At 42.5% G+C, this 17,340-nt stretch overlaps 1 protein-coding gene across 2 annotated transcripts in view; it reads right to left on the bottom strand.

Moving 5' to 3' along the window:
- Positions 1–17,340, bottom strand: part of cttnbp2 (cortactin binding protein 2) — an 88,637-nt gene that overhangs the window by 63,860 nt on the left and 7,437 nt on the right. For both annotated transcript variants that reach the window (XM_034878878.1, XM_034878879.1), the window contains exon 2: positions 14,644–14,751. In XM_034878878.1, coding sequence (XP_034734769.1) covers positions 14,644–14,751 — 108 coding nt within the window. The remainder of the gene's footprint in view (positions 1–14,643; positions 14,752–17,340) is intronic.

Below are 17,340 nucleotides of genomic sequence, written 5' to 3'. Positions count from 1 at the left end.
GTTTTAAAAGGTGCTCTAAGCGATGTCCCGCGTGATTCAGGCTACAACACTTGCTGTCACATACAGCAAACATCTCCACGCTATCTGCTAGCTGCCTGTCCCCAGAAGACACTGTAAACAAACGTGGACTCTGTAGACAGCCCAGGGTCTACAAACAGCAACAAACTGTGCCCACCTGCACCACGAAGCATACACAAAGTTTTCCAGCCAATGACAGACAAGAAGGATTTGGGGGTGGGGGTTGGGGGGGGGTTAGTGCGCAGACGCACAGAATGGAGGGGGAGGGGACGGGATGAGGGAGGGGCGAGCTAGTCTCATTTTGTTACTTAAATACTTTGAACGTCAACAAGTAGTAACGTCACCCAACATCGCTTATAGCACCTTTAAGTTAAGTAGCAAGCAAAGAGTCCAACACTCACTGATTCCAGCTTCTTTTTTCTTTTTTTAAATGAAGCATTGCTGCTTTTCTTCGTTTCATATCTTCTTCTGAATTATCTTTGAGGTGATTGATTGAAAAAATAACAGCATGAGAAGGACTAGTTGCATCCGTAGTTAACATTGATGGTAACCACACTTCTCTCACCTCTCTTTTATGGTTACCTCCTGTATGCGACCTTTAATGCTATTTGTTAGATGGGGATACGTGTGATTATCTAGCATGTGAAAAGCATTACTTTACAGTACATGCGTATACAGCGCCCACTTGATTTTGCCAAAGTATTCGTCACACCGTGGTCATCTCTACTTCTATAACATTTAAATTGTAAAAAGTGTACAGATGAATGGATAAAGAAATGCATTAAAAACGTTCCACATTTAAGAGTTTGATTCTCACATAGACATGGCAACAACATCTGCACTTACAGAACAGTAAAATCACTTAATTTGTTTGCTTTTGTGTGTGTGTAATTTATTCTGAGTACTCTACAGAAACAAAACCCCGGTCAGGTGTGACCCGATGTCCCCCGTCTCTAATGTCAGATACTAAACGCCTCAGGATAAAAAGCAACCAACATGTAAGAGTCCATTTTCTCCCCACACAGACACCTTGTTTTCTGCTGATCTGACCAGAAATCGCGGTCGAGGCGAGAACAGAGCAGCCAGTGTGTCTCAGGAACTCCACGCCTAGACAAAGCAGTAGCTGTGTTGAAGCAGAACTCCCGACCCCCTCGACAGCGCTTTCTTCACCCACATCCGTCACCACATCCAGCCCCCCCCCCAGGCCGAGCACTCTGCTTCACCCCAAACAGAATAGCATGAAGATCACACCGTGAAGAACATTAAAGTGGAGACAGAGGGGGGGGTGTTTGTTATTGCCGTTGCCTTGGAGAGGGAATGGCGTATAAGAGAGCAAAAAAAAAAAAAAAAAACGCAGATGGAGCGCTGTAGTAGCTGCTGAATGCTTGTAAAGTTAATTGCTTTCGCTGCAATGCATTACGGTGAAGCCAATAGGGGGAGAGTGAGTCGTACTGGAGGGAGGTGTAATCGATTAATGGCTGAAACAGAAGAGGTAGAGGCCCTCATTCCCACACTGACTCAACTAAAACCACCAGCACTCAGGAACATCACGGGTTGATGCTTAAAAACAACGGTGAATAAGCTATAAACTTCCAACATTTATTTGTTTCCCCTCTGACTGGCGGCTCTTTAACTGTGCCCAATACTGGAGGAACTTTAGGTCACTCTACCAAATGGGAGGCTAGTGCGTGAGATTTGAGGGTTGCTATAATGAATCTATGGATTGTAACTAAGGAGCTACACCACATTTTAGGGGCCCTATGTGACAAATATGGGAATGGTAGTAACTTCTTTTAGCTGCAAACAGCAGCTCTATTGCTTGCCCTATGTCGTAGCGGCTATTGCAAATTTGGCCTGTTTAGCATATCAATTTTGGCATGACAATACATTTTTGGGGTGAAGTACCAGATTTGTGGATTGTAAAACTATATTTTGCATGTGCTTTAACAAATTAGAAATTTGGCTGGTCTCTGACAAATATTGGCATTTTAAGAGATTTCATATTTGGGGTAATATACCAAATCTGGTGTATTTGATGTTGCTATAATAAATGTTGGTATTGGATCAAATACTAAAATGACGTGAAGGATTGTTCAATATCTGCACTTGTCATTCAACAAGACTTACAGTCTACAGTCAGTGTGGCGGCTCTGTGAGGCTCCGACATGCTGATGTAGATGCAGCTGGTCTTGTGCAAAGAAGGTATACTTGTATTTGCTAATTAGCAGTACAGTAGAGACAAAGCACAGCTGAGACTGGTGTCAATAATTTGAAGTATTGGACAAGTCAAATATTTTCTTAGACCTGATGAAGTTGCTATAGGAAAAATCAGGGGATCACCAAAGTCAGCAGGGTTCATCCTCTGGGGAAAATGAATGTCCGTTCAAAATGTCATGACAATCCATCTGTAGCGGCTGAAAACGTTTAGCCTGAAACAACACGGTGGACTAACCAACCAACCGACCGACGGAGACATTACCACTGCCATGCATGGCTGAAAAGCTTACTTGGTGCCGTCTTTCTAACATCCTGTGATCACTCGGCTTCAGCCCAAAATCCCACACCATTGACATCTCGGCCTCCATTTTGTAATGACTCGGAGCAGTTCCTTGACATTTAGATGAGAGCGTCTCTTCCACTCACACACCTCCTCCCATCATTTCACACATGTTAAAGACTCACCGCCATCACACACACACACACACACACACACACACACACACACACACACACACACAGACAGCTGAGTTGTTAGACTGCACTGAGAGTGGGTGGGTGGTTCAGTTTGTTTAGGTCAAGGGTACTTCAGCAGGGATGAGCCTCAACATATTAACCTGTTTGATACCGGCTGGTTGCTGAGACACCCTGAAGTCTACCTTCAACACAACTCTAGTGTGGACCGTTTAAGACTTTACCAATACTTAATTTAACAAAATCATTGTGGAATGATTCAAGGTTTGCATAAAAAGAGGCTTACATTTTAGGGAGTTGGTGGGTGGGTGGGCTGGGGGGTCGCATTTAGGTTTTTTATTTTTATTTTTGTACTATTATTTTTTATTTGTTTTAATTTACCCTGTGTAATTTAATATTCCGTTTTTTTATTGTAATGTGCCGAGTTTGTAGTCGGAATGGTATACTTGTAAAGTAAACAGTTCAAAAAGAAAAAAAAGCTTACATTGTTAGCAAATAGATTTTTTTGTAACCAGAAAAACATGGTGTAAATGGCACTGCATTGCCAGTGTTGGCAATGTTAAATCTGCCATAAACCTTTCTGAGTCCCTGCATAAGAGAGGATGTTGCATCCTCATTTGAACGGCTGCGTTGCGACTCCGTCCCAGCTCCGGGAGTCCGGGGCAGATACGCAGAGCTGCTATATTTGCCGGACACCGGAGAGCTGCACAGCACATGGCAGATAGTCCGAGACAGGAAGTGGAGCACAGAAACAAAATAAAACATCCGGTTACTATTGCGTGCTCACGGCGGATCATATCTCCCTGCACTACAGCTTGAAAACACAGCCCAGAGTTGTTTCCTCTCCACTCCTCTGGATGGAAACAAGCTGTTGTCTTTGTGGTTCTATTCTACATAAATTTGCGAGAGCTCGAGGGTCCTCGAGACTTTAGCTGTCAGTCATGGCCGCGGCTGTTAGGCAACAAATCCCGACCCGGGGGACCTGGTGGACGGACGGTGGAGCCGACCGGTGGAAATTGGTGGTTAGAGGGCTGATAAATGTCCTGCACGCTTTCATCTCCTCCTCCCGCCCTGATTACAACTTCACGAAACGCACGCAACTTCAGGAGACTCTGGTGAAGCTGGGAAGGATTAAACACACAACATCCCACAGCGTTGTATCCACTGTGATAACCATGCTATTTTAAATGAAAACAGTAAATGTCATCGTCAACATTTCTACTGATGACACTGCTACAAACGTGGTGTCATAGCGGGGATCTTGTTTTGTGATTATGTGCCGAATGCCTCTTTTCTCATTTCCACAATAGCTAATAGCACTTAAGTTTTATAGCTGTGTTCTGCCTGAGCGTCTCGTCCTCCTGTTGCAGCTGGAAAACTCCCACGCTCCTCTCGGCGGCCTCCGGCTATAGCAGCAGGAGAGTAAAGGCAGGTTAACAGGCCGAACACATAACCACAATTGCTGTTATTCATGTAGAGAGATAAAGAAGTGCTGAAAAGATGGAGAGAAAAAAATTAAACAGGGTTGCTCATATTTTTAGTGCTCCTCTGTTGTCTCGCTCTCGCTGGTAACCTGAAGTCGGCCACTCACAGCTGCTGCTCTCATTCTGCTCCAGCTGAACACCCACACTATTAAAAACACACGCACGCACACATGTACAGTAGCTAAACAAAATGCCAGTTAACTGAAATAGCATCTGCAGGGGTCGAGCAATATGAGGACACGCACTTTATTGGGTGGACATGCAAAATCTAATGCAATCCAATACGACAGCTCAGCCATCAAGTCTACCCTTTCAAAGACAATAATGCCCAGTTTGATTGACATGTTTATGTTTTTAATTTAACCTTTATTGCAACAGGTTCTCATTTGCAACGGTGACCTGGCCAAGAAAAGCGTGACATGTAGTTTCACATTCAACATAGAACAAGAAAACAGAATACAATAGGCTACAAAGGTACGGATTAAGTAGGCACTTCAAGACAGCGCAAAGTGAGGTGTAAGTAAGTCGATGGGTATGTGAAAGCAGTATGGTGATGACAAAATAAGCATAAAATAGGCAATCTTTAACATTGCTGAGACGTGGTGAAGAGTCAGAATACAGTAAGTGCAAATTAGGTTGTGGTCAGGATAGGGATGTGGATCCAGTGACCCACATTTGTGAAACTGCAGCAAGTGGGTTTTGGGCTTCTTTGTTTGAGGACATCATGACATAAAACACAATACACAGGGCTTTCAAGCGAGCGAGTGGAGTTTGAGTCCTGAAGAAGTTAAGGAGAAAACATAAGACTTTCACCCATGAAAACGGTGTTTGTCTAAATCTAAAAAATTAAAATTGCCGTCGCCGCATGACAGTCACCTTTGTTGGCTAAAGTTAAATGCAATGGCCGCGTAAACGCACCCGGGGCCTAACGGTCGTCTGGCGCTTGCCGTAATTTCGTAGGAATGTATACAAATTGTTGTGCAAACATTTTCATACAATATCATTCAACTAGTTCATGAGAATGCACTGCATGTTGCAACATTGTGGGAAAGATCAGCGAGGTAATTAGAACCTCCAACATCTGTATTCATCATGTGGTTATCTTCTACTGGAACTCTCTGTATGTATGTATGTTAATTACCACCTGTGTCACACACACACACACACACACACACACACACACACACACACACACACAAACGTTTTGCTCCAATAATCTCTCCATCCAGGATCAGGTAAGACAAGCAGAGTGAACCATTTCTGTGTTTGTAACACAGACTCTCATTTCATTCCTTATCACATGGAGTGTGTTTGAGTGCAAGTTGTGTGTGCAAGTGTGTGTTCGTAATGCTGTCAGCCCACATCTAACAGCAGCCATGTCATCAAATCAACAGACCGAGAGACCCAGAGAGAGAGCGAGAGAGAAACGGAGGGTGAAAGAGGCCGAGAAGGAAAAGTGGAAGAGTGGGGATTTTGACACTTATAAAAAACTTATATAAAAGAAAGAAAAGAAATGTTCAAAGCGGGAACACAGAGCTAAGCAGACTAAATAATAAATAAATAAAAAAAGCACAATATTGATTATATGATAATTCCATTATTAAATATATTTAAAAAACAGTTGGGCTGGGTGTTGTTTAAAAAAAATGACATTACCAGTACCCTTTAAGCAATACTGATATTAATAGAGTAATTAAGCACCTCGGCACGCTAAACCAATAATTCTCCGTCAAATACACCGCGCTCGACTTCGCCACAACACTGACTGCATGGGTTGGAGGTGGATACTGTGGTAGTGAGATCATTTCCGGGGTTGGGGGTTTGATTCCCACTGGGGCCAACCATGTTATAGACGTCCGCACTCTCAGCACTGTGAGGCACTTAAGATAAAAGCCTCCACCACGTGTTCTATAATTATGTAAAGAATGAGGGGAGAAAAGGGAGGCCGAAGAGTGAAATATAGGCCTATGTGGAGGGGAGAGGAGAGGATGGGGGTTACATACAGTCACAGAGAGAGAGAGAGAGAGAGAGAGAGAGAGAGAGAGAGAGAGAGAGAGAGAGAGAGAGAGAGAGAGAGAGAGAGAGAGAGAGAGAGAGAGAGAGAGAGCTGGTTGCTATGACCTACTTCCTGAGCACTTCACCAATCGCTTGGTTTCACAGTGAAGAGCCTTAGCATGCACAGGACACACACTGTAAACACACATCGCACGGACACAAATACACAAAAATAGGACTTCCAAGTACACAGAATGATGCTTAAATATGTACATTTAGTCCAACAAGCACAAAAAGAACTCTTAGAAGAAGTCTTAAAGAACCTCAAGGTAATCGTTAAGGTGAAAAAATGAATCACAGGAAATGAATGTTCTGCAGGCGAGGTTACACAGAGCGAGGAGAAAGGGCGACTTATTTAAAAGCATTTACTCAGTCAGGCATACTAATGGTTGGAAATGCCGTCCAGTTTCAACCGCACCGCTCAGAATTACATCCAATACATAATGGTATTGAAATATAAATACAATGAGCACATATACAATATCATGCCATAAGATGTGGTCCCATAAAAAGGTAAAATTAAGAATTAATCTTTGTAATTAGGGCTGGGCGATATGGAGAATATTTTTTACAAATACGTCGATATCAATATCACAACAGTACTGTAGTGTTGACCATTGGTGCCTTCAGAACTTTTTTCCAGAAGTGTTTAACACAATGAGAGTTCATCACTAATGTGGATATATAATAAATTCATTAAAAGACATCACTTTACTGTAATGCAGACTGTAAAACCAGGAAAAGACTAAACTTATGCCATTACAATATCCAAAATCTAAGACAACATCTAGTCTCATTACGATATTGATAAAATATCGATATATTGCCCAGTTCTAGTTGTAATTATAAATAAAAGTTCATGTGTTCATTCATTAGAGTCGAGAATCCCTCTACAACTGACTGAATAAAGACTTCTTCATAAAGCTTTTCTCCCAGATTTTTGACTTTTCTATGACACACCCTAGCTGGCCGCTCTCAAAACAGAAAACAACGTCAAAAAAAATGCAAGAGGCTTTGTTGTTGGAGCATGTTGAGACAGCAAAGTTCGTTTAAGTAAGTGCAGTTTGAGTAACCGACTCATGACTCTTGAATAGGGCTGGGTGATACAACAACATTTAAAATTGCCAAAACAATGAATTATCATCTATTTTTTCCATATCGTTTCTATCTCAATGTTGAAAAACCAGCAGTCAGACTGCATAAGGACAATAGTTACGTCATTTGGACAACACGTGTTGTTCAGTCCTTGCACGTCCCGTTCATTTTGCACTAATGTTTTACTAAAGTGAGGAGGTACTGAGTACTTTTCATTTGTCAAGTATTTCATTTACACAGGAGTTTACATAAATAGGCTTTACCGTGTGTTCATTTCATATGGACAAGTTCATTGAATTGACATTTTACATACCAGCTATATCGTGTTGTATATTGTCATGGAGATATGAAATGACCTACATTGGGAGAAAAGATTTTGGCCAAGTCGGCCAGCCCTACTTATCAGACAATAATGGTATCTTTCAAAAATAATCCAGGTTCAACTTCAATGTTGTTGTCAGAACGCGACCTCGGTGCGTTAACAATTACAAACACAAAAATATATTGTACTATTTTGATTTATTCAATCATTTAAAACCTTACTCAAGCAAAGAAAATCCAAATAGGAATGGGAATTGTAATTTGAAGAGGCAAACTAAAGATTTAAAAGCTTTAAAAAAAAGACTATTCATCAAATTTATCAGATAATAACTGACCGATTTATTGGAAAAAGAAAATCCTTAGTTGCAGTTCTTCATGCATTATACATGCACACAAACACTCAGACATGCTCTTTCAACTGTGAGACAGTCCAAACCCCCCCCCCCCCGGGAGTGGTCCCTTCTTCTGCGTTGACTGACAGCACAAAAACCAGCCCACCAAAAAAAAAAGAAGAGAAGAAGAAAGACTGTCATAAGAAACAGGCACTCTGGAGACGTCAGCACAGGTCGTGCCACTTTCCCTGAAATGGGGGGTGTAAGGGGGGGGGGGGGAATTGGCCGAGTCTTTTTTACTCTCATTCCTAAGAGTCATGTCAGTGAAACACGAGCCTGGGAGCTTGTGAAGAAGGGTCCGGGTTGGGGGGGTTCTGGTTGCTAGGCAGCCGAGCAATCAGAGCCGGATGCTGATTGGTGTGTGTGTAGCCTCTGTATCTGGTGAGAGGGTTAACCCAAGAAGTGTACATCTGGTTTTGGATTGTGCAGGGGAGAGGAATAAGACAGACAAAGGGTCGTCTTTCACGCTCTTATGAATTTAAAATATTTGTGCATGACATTTGCATAATAAGACATCGCAGATATTGCTAACTATGTGCTCTGTGTGTCGGGTCTCCAAACAAATTGTTCCAATTTTGTGTGAAAGATCCGCATTTGCTTGACAAACTGCCTTTGCTATAGTTGTTGACAATCATGCCAACACACAATGACAGGGTGCAGACAGAAAGAAAAGACTTTTCTTGGTTGAAGGGCTTTCTCGTCCCAATTTCATTTTCAATATCTACAAAACCTTCAAAAAAAATGGGTCAGGTGGGGCTCAAGATAATATCACGCAGTATTCTTAGTATTGAGGAAAAAGGAAAGATTATTTCTCTTGATTTGTAGGGTCACAGAATGTTAAGAACATGATTGAAGTTGTTGGGGAGAAGCTTTTCTAAAGCATCCCTTATCTAACTTGTGTGGCTCCGGGAGCGTGACTGTGATTTTCTTCATATATATCGGATTAGCTGTGCAACCGCAGAGAAAAACGGAGAGGTACCGCAAGAGAAGGAGAGAAATTCAAAGATTTATTTGGAAGGAGAGAGACTGTGAGAGAGACAGTAATGGTGAGTAATGAGCTGCCATACTGTCTGCCCACATAGATAGGAATAAACAGAGATTTACGGGAACAAAAAGGAGATGAACAGAGATACAGAAGACAGACATTGCTGAGTGTGTGTGTGTGTGTGTGTGTGTGTGTGTGTGTGTGTGTGTGTGTGAGAAGGAGGGAGAGTTGGAAAAGCCCAGCAACAGGGCATGCCTGAAATAGCTAGATGGTCGGAGATAACATGACGCTGGAGAAAGCCTGATGGCTCGGGGCATGTGTTGTGTTCTGCGTGCAAACATCACTTGGGAAATTAACTCCATCGTGCAGCAGTAAATAGGCAGAGGCATGCCCCGTGTGTGAAAATGTTGTGCTCAAGTCAAAGCATCAAGCTCAGGGAGAGGAATGTGTCTTTATGTGAACGCACTGTATTCCACGTCTGCAGACAGTTTCCCCGGCTGGGACCATTTCAGCCGTCCACCGATCACTCCTCGCCACTGAAATCCTACCAACCGAGTTCTTCTCACAAAAGCCCAGAACGTCCAATCTGGACATCTCCGTCTGTACTCTCCCACTGAGACCAAGGCTCAGAGAACAAGACGGCCTAACAGTTCAACTGGCTGACAAACTGTCCCAACTGTCCGGGATGTCGTTGAGTACAGCGTGTGTTGGACTTTTAGGACACTTTGGAAGAAAGACAAAAACAAAAGACTGACCTGGTGACGTCAGTGGCTTTTCTGTTCTGATGAACTACATTATTGATTTATAGAGCCAACAGATAAAGGATTTTTAAGGCCGATGCCAATTAGAATATTTTGTTATTTAAAAATCTGATACATATGTTTTTTATCCAGAAACGCGTTTCAAAACAAACAGATTTCCCTCACGTTAGTTATTTGGAGTTCTCACTAAAATAAAACAAATTGTTTAAGTGTCACAACAGAATAGAGGAACATCAAAAAATATTAAAGTTCTGATAAATAAAATGTATAAAATACCAACTTAAGATATTAAAATTAAAGTCCGTTGAACTAAAACACATTAACACAAAAAAGAATAAATGTTGCCAACAGGGACGTTGTAGAGCGCCCTCTGGTGGACAGACTATGCAACACCAACGCTCATAACATGGTCGACAGTCCGTTTTTATTTCAAATATTCATCTATCAGAATCATTTGTCATTATAAATGATTCTGATGAATGAATATTTTAAAAAATATAATTTTTTTAATGTGAAATCGGCCATTTTAAATGCCGATATCGATATATCGGGAAATACCTAATATCGGCCGTATATTGTCCCCTAGATATATCAGTCGGGCTCTATTGATTTATATTCCAACTAATTGCCTGTTATACCCGCATTACGCACCATTATTTAATTTTAACATTTAATCGATGGGAATTAACAACAAACTCTGCAGTGCTATGCACCTTTAAGTATCTTTTAGCTTATTTGGCTAATTTTTTGGGGTTCTGCACACAGTCTATAAGGTTAAATCTCAAAGCTCTCCCATTTTAAACATGCCGGGTCAGACAACTAACCTACCTGCCCAGCGAGGACAAAGCTGTGAGTGGAGGTAAAGGACAAACGTCTCTCAGGAGAGCAAACCGGAGGAAAAAAGCATTCACCTCTTCTAGTGCTCATAACTAGGGCTGCGTGATATGAGGAAAATATGCATTTGCATTATTTAAAATATAAATGTGCTTAGTTCTGCATTTCTGCTACTTTGAGTAGTCTGCTAAAGAGCAAGGAAATGCTTGTTGAATTTAAAACAAATGAAAGAAAAGCATTTCCAAAATTCTTTTATATAATAAACCGAACACTGAATTGAATATAAAAGGCAGCACTACAAAAAGAAGCGGTTACATTTAAAGTGCAGTTTTCTATGGATACTCTCAACTCACAAACAAAATACTGTGAGCGTCTTTCGCGATGTCTCGCAGCCTTTCGTGCTGTGTTGATTGAGCCAGTTGATTTTGCGATGATGATTGTGTTTTAATATACATTGACGACGTGTGAAATAAAAACGAAACAAAGATAAATGATATCTTGTGTAGCCCTATAATAAACTACCACCTCCTTGTCACTGGTGGCCACATTCTTTCCATTTTCTATTAACTTTTACTTCTTGTCAGCGAGGGAATGGCAGAGGGTCTTTGAAATATCAAGGACATTAAAAAGGGCTTTAATCTCCTTGATATTTTCTACTTTTATTCTCTGTACAACAACATTTCTTTGTTTAGGTTCTGGCTACTCAGCAGTTACTCTACAATCTACCGTCTGTAAAATAGTGGAAAAAGCTATTATCACTTTGGAAATGCACCTTACACCTGTGTCTTGTCAAAACAAAGAAAAAAACCTCTTGCTTCCTACTCCGAGGATCGTGTAAAGACGCAGTCTCCAAATGCCCCCTGAACAGCTCTTGGCACAGAAGAATGGGCGAGGTGTGTAGCCGCCAGCCACGCTAATCATGTGATATGTCATGTGAGCTGTCGTTTGGCTAATCTGCCAACAGCCTCTTTTCTTTTTCTCCAGGATGAAACCTGATACGGCAGCTCAGCCAGCTTTAGCCACACGCTAATTAATCTGCCGCTCCAAAGCCTCTTAATAATACCCAAATGGTACAAACAATCAAAGTTGTGCCAAGCTGTGGAAGTTTGGTCCAAGCTTTTGGTGTGGGAGCAGTAAAGTGGCACGGTGGGCTGTAGCTAGTGTTTTCTATGTAGATAAGAGGAGCTGCACTAACTGCCAGGACTGGGGGTCCACTTTCCTCTGCAGCAGTGTGTAACTTTGCCACTGCAAGGTGCTCTGGAAAGGCTGACTAATAACACTGGTTAGCCTAATTTGTACTGTGATATCGATAGCCCTGCAGCTCGTAGCCAGATGATGCTTTTCTTCTGTCTGTTCACGAGGATTTGGATAGAGAACTGGAAAGCGAGTGAATAGGGGGGGGGGGGCGAGTTGGCTTAATCCGCTCTGTCACACTGTCCTGCTTTGTCAAAGACAATATCAGGGCTCCATTTCTCAGTCTCTCCTTATGCATCTCATCCGCTATCCATCGCCTTTGCTCCGATTCAAACCGACGATCTGGACTTCTCACTCAATCTTTCTTAATCGTCTTTTTTTTATTTCTCTCTCCCTTCTTCGTTCCCTCTCGCTCCCCTGTGTGTGTGTGTGTGTCTCTCTCTCTCTCTCTCTCTCTCTCTTTCATGGAGCTTATCAGCAACAGAACAAACATGCTCATTGTGTTTTACGAGAGCCGTCAGGGCGGCAGAAGGGAGGCTTATTTCATTCAACCTGGATAGGATATCCATCCACAGGGGAGATGGGGGCCGGCGGGGATTCTCTATGCCGGCCGAAAACATGGGTGAAGTCGCGGTGAGGGTGAAACACAAAAGCAACCAATACCAGAAACACAAAGAGACAGAGATGAGGTGACACTGGGGCACAGACCGTCCTAAATTTAAAGAAAGGGAGGCAGCAAAAAAATGATAGACAAAACAGGACAGATAAAGAGGTAGAAGACAGTTGAAGGAAAATAGAAAAGATTCAAATGACTGACTAAAGCTGAGGCTTCGATGTGGAGGGAGGTAAAGACTCTTTGTGCTGTTCAATACAAGCAAGGTGGAGGACTTCAAAGCCAAACAATAGACCTAATATCATAAAAAAACTGAACATCATTTCTTTAAGCGGAACAGCTTGCCAACAGCAAAATAACACCAGCTACAGAAAGCTGCTATGCAACTAAAAGGTCATCGAGGATATGTTTATAGTTCTGGGGAATCACCATCAAACTTAAAACTGAACCGCTCTCTTCTTGCCTGGAGTCCAAGCCTTGTGAATGAGCCGCACATGAACAGCTTATTAAAAATGGCTGCACGGACGAGCTTAAAGTGGAGCGTGGATAAACTTAGGCGCCAATTCTGACCTAAATAGAGAGCTGAGGAGAGAGAGCTGGCGAGAAAGAGAGAGAGAGAGAGAGAGAGAGAGAGAGGCAAGCGTTTGTTCATAAATAACCTCCAACTGTTGAGGTGAGACGGGTTCTCCGGGACGCCACAAAGTCATCTGTGCAGCATCAGTGTTTAGTAACGGCATATCAATACATCGCCCCTTTCAAAACACGTCCCAACCTTCATTGCTCTGCTATTTACAGAGCGGGCGGTATAATAAATATACAGTAAATACATCGCAGTAACTTTAGTCTATATCCTTGACGTTCCACTTCTGTGGGATTGCTCCGTCTTATGTCTTATTTCATATTGTTTAAATAAAGTGCAGAACAGACCGCGCTGAGTAGGCTATAGCATGGCAGGTCAACCACCTGTAGACTGTAGAGTGGTTCAGTACAGCTCGTACAGTTTGGTTCCAACACCACATACACTGATCCGACATGCTCGACTACTGGAAGCTCGTCAGACAACACGTCTGCTTTAGTTTCTGATTTAACTCACAAGTTTGCTGGAAGATTACTGACTGATTTCCCAACCAAAGAAGTTTATTAGGTTTGGAGGTCAGGGAATAAGTGATTTAATTAGGATATTGGATAATGATCTAGTGCCTTATGGGTATTTGTGCAACATAAACTAATCAAAGAGTAGGAATGTGTTTGGGTATTAGAACAAGTTCAAGTGCCAATATCTATCCATTCCAAGTACCCCTTCTTTTAGCTTCTCTTAGTTTCTGTAAAGATCAATTAATTTTATTTTGGAAAGATTCTGTGATGGTGCAGAAATGTGTGCCAAAACATTGGTGTCTGCTGTAGTTCTGAGAATTGAGAGTACCGTCTGGTATAGGACATGCAATGTTCTGCAAATCACCTTCAAACCCACTGAGACAGATCAAAATGTTAAAAACATTTAGAAACTAAAACCAGGATTGTCAAAAAAATAAGGAAATGCATGCAAACCTGAGGTAACACGTAAACCGCATGTATCCTTCTCTTGTTTAGCAATGTTCACGAGAGACATTTCTGAGAACTTTGCATTTCAACCTCAGTTTCAACTAGCAAATATACTGTAGACAACTTTACTCAAACAGCGTTGTCCTAATTGTTTTTTTCTCCAATAATCACAAAGGAACCAGAACCGTTGACTTTAACGATCTGTTTAATATTGATGGTTAAGCAGATTGTAGCGGGTGGACACGAGGATTTGATCACACTGGCCTTTCTGGCAGGAAGTGCTAGCCAGTAGCTCAGCGGGCTTCCATTCAACAAACGCAATTAGAGAGACTGCTTATCAGCGGGTAATTACAAAGCAAAGAAAGAAACCGTGGGGCAGAGTCTTCCCTCGTGATCCCACAAGTGTTCTGCACATTTCTGGGGAAAAAGCCACCGACTCAGATTGTGTGATATCGCATTCATTTAGCAGCATTTGTGACCATTCATCACTTATTAAACTGAGTGATACCGATTTAATTCTGGGTCACAATAACAACATAGTCTCATCTCAAGTCTCTCACAAAGGCAGTCTGCTCCGACAGTGTGTTTGATTTGACCAGACAAAGGCTATGATTAGCTAATGAGTACAGGAGGGTGTTGGTGTGTTGTCTGGACTCACCCTCAGGGCCTCTATGACCAGGTCGCGGGCCTCCAGCTCTCCCTCCATGATACTCAGCAGGGTGAGCAGCTCTGGCTTGCTCAAGTTATCCATGTTGAACTCACATTTCTGCAACACAGGTCAGAAACAAACATGTCAGAATCATTCAATACAATCAAGACTTCACTTTCCAATTTGGGGCTTGGTATTGGACCCTTGTACTTTTTAAATACTCATTTCATGACTATATGTATAAATAAATGTTTCTTAAATGATTCTTTGACCTGATTTTGTTTTAGTTAAACCATGATGTTATGTAGGGCCGGTCCTAATGCTTAAGACCCGGACCTACATTTCAGTTTTGGGTTTTGTTTTTGAGAAAAGTCCATGGACGACGATAGAGAAGCCTCCGAAAGAGAAGTGACTGTCACAGCAAGGAAGGAACTGGATGGCTGAAATGTTCCAAAACCATTCAACAGTTTCAAACATAGTTAACTTTGGCCAAAAAAGTTGGACATTTTAACAACTATGGACCGTCATCAAGTCTATATCCATGATGTTCCACTTCTAGGATTGCTCTCGTGCAGTCGGAAATGCGGCCAGATGACGCCATTTTTGGTCTTACGTCCATTACCTTTCCCTTTCTTTGTGTTAGCATTTTAAACTGGATTTCTGAGAACTATGGTTAACAGCTCCTCAGATCTCTGCAGGGTCAATCCCGACAGCTAGCCTGACTATCTGTCCAATCAGAGTTCTTGGTTGCACGACTTGGAACAACTTTTGAACGTACACACGTTAACCCAAAACAAGTTCCGTCACAAGGCTTTTTTGCAGAGGTACCGTAGATCCGCCCAGTAAGCGCCGCCCATGACTATTGTGATTGGTTTAAAGAAACGCCAATAAACCAGAGCACGTGTCTTTCCCATGCCGGATGCTGTGTGGATTAGCCAGATCCTCCTCCGCAGCGCTGTGAGAAAGGTCTGGCCAAGCAAGACAACTCCTACTAATCAACCTGGAGACCTACAGCCATGATACTGGATAACAAAATACCTATTTAGAAGATACTTGCTATTATGCAGCCAAGTTTCAAGTTTCAAATATTTTACCTTCACCACACATACAATCTTAATGTATTGTATATGATGAGCTCATTATTCTTATACACAAAATCAGTACAACCAAAGATTTGACATCTTGTCCAACCTTGCACACGATTAAAAAAAGTTACTTATTTGACAAATGTGCCATTCCCAGCTTCTACCTGGTCTCATTAAGTGCAGCCCGATACATTAGGCTAGATGTCTCGTCCTACCTCAAAGCTATTAAGGTCTAACTACAGTTAGCTAGGTCATTAAGCACTAATGTGGTCAGTAGCGGTCATGGGGGCTAACAGAGATGTCTGTAATTGGGAGTGGCCAGAAGCACTGCATGCTTCCCCTTATGTCAATTAAAAGCTTTTTCCGGTCTACTTATAAAAAGCAAAAAACGGCAATGTAATGTGTATGTGTGTGTGTGTGTGTGTGTCTTGCCTCTGTCTAGTCTTTTCATTGGACAACGGAATCACTTTAAGGAATTGAGCCATCGTTTAGGTTATTAATTTCAGCTGTGCTTTTCCTACAATGATGAGTAAAAATGTCTGCTGTGAAAACGGTCTATACAGCGAGTCCTACTTATCTCCGATTCCTCAAAGTGAGACAGCTTTTTATCTCCCAACAGCATCTGGTTCAACAGTCAACGTTCGAAAGCACAGAGTCAAATTATTGTGTTAAGAGACCTTGAAAGGGAGGTACTCATTCTAAGCAAAACCTAAGTGAGGAAAATAAGTGAAATTCTTGGCTGGAGTCCAAAACTAATGATGTAACTTCACAGCAAGGCCGGTGACAGAATAATTTCCAGATACCGTGTTGGCGACAACTGCAACCATCTGCTGAGAAAGCCACATCCAGCTGCATTCTCAATATCTGGGAGCTTTTCACCAGGCTATTTGTCCAATAAAACCCTAATAAACCCAAGACTGGGGCGGGAAACGGAGGAAGTGATGAGCACCCCGGCCTCTGATGCACATACGGTGGATTTCTACCTGCTCATCCCTGTGACGTTCAGTTGTCAGGCTGCCAGTTAGGCCTGATTAACAAGCCTACATTGAAAACGTCGGCCAAAATTATTCCATTTCATCAGGAAGACCTACACGTTTTCCGAGGCCCCTCGCATAGAATATGACAGACCAATGTTGCTGCTTTCTATGTGTCGTTTCTACGCTCCGGAGATGTTTATTACACCGTAAAGGGGGAAAACTTGTTTAGACAATGGGAACAGAGGTAATAAATCCATATGGATAAACACTCCTTTAAAAGCTAGAAACCCCTTCTCAAGATGAGGTGCTCAGGGGGCTGTTTCACAAAAACAGAATTTATAATTCCAGAATAACCGATAAAGCGAGGCCTGACCTAGTGTAATCTGTGCAGCCTGGCTTGGTGCCTTTCATGACGGCCATACCAGGCTGAGGAGGAGCGACTGGGTCGAGCCAGGCTGAGGAGGAGGAGAGACTAGGTCGAGCCAGGCTGAGGAGGAGGAGCGACCGGGTCGAGCCAGGCCGAGGAGGAGCGACCGGGTCGTGCCAGGCCGAGGAGGAGGAGCGACAGAGTCGGGCCAAGCCGAGGAGGAGAGACTGGGTCGAGCCAGGCCGACGAGGAGAGACCGGGTCGAGCCAGGCCGACG

This window comes from Etheostoma cragini, chromosome 8 (genome assembly GCF_013103735.1).
Source record: "Etheostoma cragini isolate CJK2018 chromosome 8, CSU_Ecrag_1.0, whole genome shotgun sequence".
NCBI lineage: Eukaryota > Metazoa > Chordata > Actinopteri > Perciformes > Percidae > Etheostoma > Etheostoma cragini.
Note: the sequence above shows the minus strand (reverse complement) of the source record. Positions and strands in the feature narration are given on the sequence as shown.